Here is a 6,897-nt window from a genome sequence, read left to right as displayed (position 1 = left end):
TTAGGCACACAAGCACAACGAAATAGAGAGTAAAAGCGAAAAAGAGGAATCGAGTTTATCTAGGTTCACCTTTAAACTAAGGCTACATCCAAGAAAGAAATCCATTGTATTAGCACATCACGCATATATCTTACAACCCATAATTACAAGGGAAAGAAATTATATATACTCGGAAGCTATTATTAGGTACAAGCCCAAACTATCAATAAAATATAGGTCCAAATTATAAAAGCCATATGGCATCCGTGCCTTTCTATCGCGGGGAGTATGAATCACGCTCCAATAATATTTACTCTCAATTAGTTTCCATTTAGTATCCCATTAAAAATCTCAATTCATTTTCTTCTTCGGATTTTACCTTCCCAAAGTGATGTCATCTAGAGACTATTTATATTGAATTTCCATGTTACCCACCAATCATTTGAGTTATTTGCCACATGTGTTTTAACGTAAGTAATTTATATGGATATTGAAAAGAAGCTAACGGAATGTAGTTTTGTTAATGATATATCGGTTTGGAATTTTTCATGGCAGTAAAACTCCGTTTGTTTCGTGAAAAATTTGAATTTTTTGAAAAATATTTTCCACAAAGTCATTTTTCAAGAAAATGATGATATTTTCCGGTGTTTGGTTGAAATTTAAAAATGAATTAGAAGATATTTTCCGCCGTTTGATATGAAATACCTGATTTGTTTCTTGGGAAAAATTACCAAAATAATTCAAAATTTATAATTTATAATTTTTCTTTTATTATTATTTTACTTGGCCAGTGGCCGGTGGCGACCGACCACAAGCAAGGAATGAGCTTGCCTAAGGCCGACGAAGCTCGAGCTTACCAGATTCCGACGAGTCAAGCCGAACCGTGCCAGCCTCAGCTCCACCTCGCTACATTTGGCAAGTCAAGCTTGAGCTTGCCACAACCTGTCGACCTCAGGGGACCTCGACCTTGAACCTCGTCGGCCTTGGGAGAGTTTGTCCTTCACCTGTGGCCGGTCAGTAGTTAAGGAAGATGGAAAAAGAAAAAGAAAGAAAAGAAAAAATAAATAGAAATTCAATTTTTAAAAAAATATAATTTTGTTATAACAATGAATATTTCATTAATTAAGGATCCAAGTTTGAGCGCCGAGGACTCACACTTTGCCTTTGTGAACCCAGGCCTGAGTACCAGGGACTAGAGCTCGAGCATCAGGAACCCAAGCATTGCATTTATGGACCCGAGCTCAGGTGCTGGGACATCAGACACGGGTACTAAGGTTTTGGGCCCAGCCTTAATAGACCCAGGTGTGAGCGCCGAGGCACTAGGCCTAGACATGGGGTCCTAGGCTCGGTCTCGATGGACCCAGGATTGGGCGCCGGAGACCTGGTCTTGAAAGCCGGGATCCGAGAATCAGCGTTGGGCTTTTCATACCTAAGCGTAGAGTTTTGGATCTAAGTACCGACACCTGGTAATATTTTCAATCTTCTTCTCCTTTGCTGGGATTTCTATTAATTAGGAAAATATTTTCCGTTAACTCATTCAAACGCCGGAAAAATGGTTGCGAAACAAATGAAACCCTAATTTACACCCAATTTTTTTCCCGGGGAGAATCATGGAAAGTGGAGGACCCGTCATTTTGACCGAAGACTTGGATCCCAGGAGAGGCAACATAACTTCCTCCTCTGGCAGCCCTCCACGTCGTCCGCCCTCCACGTGTGCACCCCTCATTGGCCACCCCAACGTCACCACCTCCTCTCTCCCCTTCCTCGTCCTCTTCAATCGTCCTGACCTCTCTCCTCTTTCTGCAAAACTCCCGAACAGGCGGAAATCCAGAAGAAGAAGCAGCAGCCCACCATTGCCATCCACGATCGTCGCTCCGAAACCCTAATTCGCTCTGGATCGAACCGTGGCTCCTCCAGGAGCTCCGACAGTCTCCCGCCGAAGACCCCACCACCCCCAATCCTCCCCTTCCTCCGCCCCCCCGCCGCCGTCCTCGTCGTCGCCGGCGACCCCTACGAGGATCATCTACCGAGAGTCCGGGCCGAAGTCGGACTTCCCGTTCTGGCAGCAGAACTGGTTCATCGTCCTGCTGTTCGCGATGGCGATCGGGTTCTTCGGCGTCGCCCTGTTCCTCTTCCTCGGCCTCGATTTCGATCAGGGCTCGCCCTCCCCTGCTTACGCCGCCTCATCGGAAGGCGTCGAGGTAATGATTGCCCCCGGCCGTTTGGTTCTCGCTTCTGGGTACTGTGGGGATTTTGTTTGCTTTGCTGAGATGGGATTCGATTGAACCGAAAGTTTAGATCTTGACGTGTTCGAGAAATGGGAAGTGGTTCGCGCTGGCGGGACTTTGAACTGCTATACTTGAATGAGTATTCGTTTTAACTCCTACGTTATTGGCGTCCTGTCGAGGTGCAACGGGATGGAATTTGCTCGAGAAATGTAGAGGAACAGGCATAGATTTAAGAGGATACCTTGAATTCTATTTAGTTAGTTTCCTGATGGGGGTAGTTCTAGCTGTCTGCAGTGGTGCAAATGATTCTTCTGTTTTTGATCTTAATCGCATGGACTCTGCTCTTTTCTTTTTTTCCATTCTATGAAGGAAGAGGAACCAGCAAGTAAAGTGATGTTCTGATGCTTATTTTGTTGGTTTTCAAATGGGTGGTTGAGGCTATAGGAAGAGGTTTATTTGGGGATCCAAATTTTTGTGGAATCAACTTTGTTTTCGATTGGGTTTGCTAATCCTAAGTCTTTTGGCAGATAACGTATGGGACAGTTCTCAAGCTAATGCATGAGAAGACAAAATTTCGGCTTCATTCCCATGATGTACCTTATGGTTCCGGCAGTGGGCAGCAGTCTGTCACTGGGTTTTCTGGTGTCGATGATTCCAATAGCTACTGGGTAGACCGATCTTTCTGTTTGCTTGATAGTTGATTATCTTCTGTGGTACACGTAATTTGAGTAATGTTGAGATCCATCCCTTGTGCAGGTTGTTAGGCCTCAGCCAGGTACATCAGCTAAACAAGGAGATCCAATCAAAAGTGGGACCATCATTAGGTTGCAACACATGAAGACTAGAAAGTGGTTGCACAGCCACTTGCATGCATCTCCAATATCAGGGAACCTAGAGGTTAGTGCTTATTTTGGCCCTTGAAGATGCTCTCTAGATTTCCCTCATAAAAGAAAAAAAAGAGCAACTTGCTGTGTTGTCCTGACATTGTTCTGTATATAGTTCTTATTCAAGTGAAGTCTTCTTTTGCAAATCTTATTCACACTCTAGAATGTGCTAGAGCCTTGCATGGTAGCTAAGGGAACTAGCTTGAAGGGGCTTGTTTGCTTGGGTATATAGAGAAGGAGGATACTGCTGTATATTCTTTCAACGACGTTTTGGTGGTCCTTCTAGTGTGATGATAAGTGTTCAATTCTTTTATGGTCATATTTGATTTGTCCAACCGACATAATAACAACTTATCTCTTGGAATGTTCATTAAGCAAGTAGTCTTGTTAGCGAGAGTTTTGCTCAAAGTTATTTATGATCTGTCTGAACCTTTGCCATAATTTGGACAGACAGCAGTTTAATTATATAAGGCTAAATTTCATTTTGTTCGTGCTCACCTTTTACTGGTTGTTGTGTTTTGGAGAATATTTCACAGTGAAATGTAGAGCACACTGTTTGTGCTTATTTTGCCATATATGCGTGCAACTGACACTGCGGAGTTAATTGATGTACCCTGAGATAGTGAAACTGTTAGTTGTGGGGTTTCTTATAATGAGAAGTTTCCTGTTTGGTGTAGGTCAGTTGTTTTGGAGGAGAGACTGAATCTGATACTGGAGATTATTGGAGGTAGGACCGAGTAGGAAACTTTGTTTTTATACGGCCCCTTTCTTCACTATGTTCTTAGGATTTTTATATGGCGGACATATTCTACAGGCTTATGATTGAAGGTACTGGCAAAACTTGGAAGCAGGAACAGAGGATTCGACTCCAACATGTGGATACTAGTGGCTATTTACACAGTCATGACAAGAAATACCAGCGTATTGCTGGGGGCCAGCAGGAGGTAAGAGCAGAACTGCGTTTTTTCCCTTATTTCGTTTTCTTCCATGTTACATGATGGAAACCGAGAGATGTCACAACACATGGAATGGGACACAGAAATACTTCATATAAAAGAATGATTCAAGTATACTGCTTTCCTGGCTTGTAGGTGGATAGCATGTCTTAATAGAAGTATTGTATAAGCACCTGTCTTTGAAAAGTTCTACCTATCCACAAATGTATTCCTCCCTGTGGGTGCGCATACTTGCGTGAGATGGACATATTAAATGTTTGGAATTTTACTTTCGTATGGGATGCTCTCTTTCTCAAAACAATTTGTGAGCAACATTGGTTCGTTTCTGCAGGTATGTGGTGTCCGAGAAAAGCGGCCTGACAACATTTGGTTGGCGGCAGAAGGCGTTTATCTTCCAGTTACAGAAAGCAAGTAGAACACTCCCATCAAGCCGACGCATATTGGAGGACTCTCACTTTAGCCATGCGTTGACATCTAAGGAATATAGTTGGATGGACTTAGACTCGTGCCGGTACACCTTAGCCGGTGCCTTCCTTCTATAATAGCAAATTGTAGACTTGAGCTCCTTAAATGAAGAACATCTCAGGGTATTATACTTGAATGCCACTATCATCGATTTTGGTCAATGCATGTAATCCTTGTTTCTCAATTATCATGGCTCATATTTTCGTTCTGTAAGCATATATGAGGGAAGATACGGTGCATGGTGTTTGTGCTGGGCGACATACGATAAGTAATGGCAGGCCATGGGCCATTTTGGGCCATTATGATTTCGCTCAACCGGACCTTTGTTGTTCATTAGGGGACGTAGAGGAAGTGTAAAACGTTGTTTGGAAACACTTTAATAAAGTCGAAGTCAAGCTTGTCACAATGCCTAGTTTCTCGGGAACTTTATCTTGGTTCGTTGAAGTCCGTACCAACTACGGTCCTAATTAATCAAATCTTTGTTGATTCTAAAACTGTATCTAAGCTTGATCTCGGCCTACTTCTGTTACCAGAAAAAAGAAGAAGATAGAAACGTAGTATTGAAGGCTATGTTTGGTAGCTAGCATAAAGTCAAGAAATTTCCTCTTATCTGGTATTTTGGTTGTTGCATAAGATAGGATAAAACTGGATAAAAGAGGGATTAGCCTGGATTAAAAAATCCCATGTGGGGGTGGAATAAAAATGGATAGGAATGCCTATATCCGTGGTATACGCCGACCATTGCCAGTCGTCATTGCTGGCCAACCTATCGCTTTCCCCTACTGGAGCTTCTTGATCAACATCTCCACCTTCGCCCGTATTTGGTGCGATGGTGAAGCTTCAATTCATTGTCCCTTCTTATTCATAACTTGAGCTTTCTCTCCATTACATATGCATCACCTGTAATGAAAAATTTCCACCTTTTTCGCAGTCCCTCACTCACTCTCGAATTGTCCTCATGGAAATCGAAAGAGTTGAGACACACACTATCTTTTGCTTCGATTCATCAATAAAAATATGATGTGTTCATGACCTTTAGAGGCGAGGAGATCGAGATGGAAGGCAAGGTGAGGCAATGGCACGGCGAGGTGGGGCGATGTCACTGGCGGCTTGAAAGTGGCGGCGGAAAGCAACTGTAACATTGGGTTGATGACAACAGCGCAGAGATCGAGAGGCGAGAGAGGAGTTTGTGTTACGTCCACGTTCTATCGGACATACACCAAATACTATATAAGATATTACAAATATCATTATTGCCCCATCCGACCTTATCCTATTTCACAAAAAAGCCCTGATGACCAGATGCAAGTATAGGTAAATCCATCTTTCCTAAGAAAGACGAGCCTTGAGGTGATGGAGGGGATGTATGCCTAAAGATTTCTTTCGACAAGTGACTTGGCACTCTCTAAAAACAAACACCGTGTCTCTTTCATATTTAAGAGGAAGTTTCATTTCAAACTCACAAAGAGAAACAGGATTCGTGAAATACAATGCGACACATCTGCCATGGACTTCTCCTTAGCCTTCAACTCTCGATGAACAGGACCACAACCTCCACAAAAGTATCTCTCAACCCTTAAATTTAGGTCCCTTTCATACGCCTATGAACATGAGTCCACATCAACGATCTTGCTTTGTAATGTTATATTTTTTTTGGTTTCCAGTTGAGTAAAGTGATTGTTGCGAAGCCAATGATAAGTGCATAATTGGCACGGTTCCAGAACAGTAAGGTGAAAAAAGAGTGAACAAATGGAGATAAATGATATGGAATGATGAGTCGCTACTTGAATCTTGGGTGCCGGAGAGCTTCTCATAAAAGTACAAAAATTTATTGTCCCCTTCCTACAATCCGGCCTGAACCTTGGGGTACACTCTGTAGGATTAACAACAATAACTACAAGGAGCACGGTAGAATTCTTCGGTAGAATTCTTCGGTATGGTCATTTGGGAAGACCCGCCGAGGACAACTCCCAATAAATTTTTGGGAAATTTAAAAAAGGAGCCCGAAGTGGAGTTATTTTCTCAAATAAGCGCCTGAAGTAAATCTTGTTCCAAATAAGGGCCCGGAGTGTCCTCATTTCTCAAATAAGGGCCTAAAGTGACCATGTCAGTCTCAAATAAGGACATAACCTCACCAACTAAAGGTTATTTTCGTCTTTTACTTTTTTCTTGCTTTTCTTTTTCCTTTTCTTAATTTTTTTCCCCTCTTCCCTCCGCTGGCCTCAGGAGAAGGCCGCCCTTGCCGGCGTCGGGAGAGGGCGAGGCCAGCCCAGGCAAGGCAACCCTTGCCCGACACTGGCGAGAGTCGCCCTCGCCCGATGGCGGCAAGGGCAAGGCCAACCTAGGCAAGGCAACCCTTGCCCGACGCCAGCGATCTGACGAGGG

At 43.3% G+C, this 6,897-nt stretch overlaps 1 protein-coding gene across 1 annotated transcript; it reads left to right on the top strand.

The window, feature by feature from the left end:
* Positions 1-1,781: 1,781 nt before the first annotated feature.
* Positions 1,782-4,696, top strand: LOC115685317 (stromal cell-derived factor 2-like protein). The gene is made up of 6 exons (XM_030610359.2): positions 1,782-2,180; positions 2,735-2,875; positions 2,964-3,104; positions 3,769-3,818; positions 3,906-4,035; positions 4,379-4,696. Exons 1-6 carry the CDS (start codon positions 2,076-2,078, stop codon positions 4,460-4,462), a joined length of 651 nt encoding a protein of 216 aa, XP_030466219.1. The 5' UTR covers positions 1,782-2,075; the 3' UTR covers positions 4,463-4,696.
* The last annotated feature ends 2,201 nt before the right edge of the window (positions 4,697-6,897 follow it).

This window comes from Syzygium oleosum, unplaced genomic scaffold, assembly GCF_021117445.2.
Source record: "Syzygium oleosum isolate NSW1041296 unplaced genomic scaffold, Sole_v2.1 Sole_v2.04, whole genome shotgun sequence".
Classification (NCBI taxonomy): Eukaryota; Viridiplantae; Streptophyta; class Magnoliopsida; order Myrtales; family Myrtaceae; genus Syzygium; species Syzygium oleosum.
Note: the sequence above shows the minus strand (reverse complement) of the source record. Positions and strands in the feature narration are given on the sequence as shown.

What these genes read in the sequence shown, in the direction of transcription:
- LOC115685317 (XM_030610359.2), top strand. Translation starts at nt 2,076, where the DNA reads ATGGCGATCGGGTTCTTCGGCGTCGCCCTGTTCCTCTTCCTCGGCCTC. An exon ending in CCTCATCGGAAGGCGTCGAG is followed by an intron (nt 2,181 to 2,734) that starts GTAATGATTGCC and finishes GTCTTTTGGCAG; the next exon opens with ATAACGTATGGGACAGTTCT. An exon ending in TTGCTGGGGGCCAGCAGGAG is followed by an intron (nt 4,036 to 4,378) that starts GTAAGAGCAGAA and finishes TCGTTTCTGCAG; the next exon opens with GTATGTGGTGTCCGAGAAAA.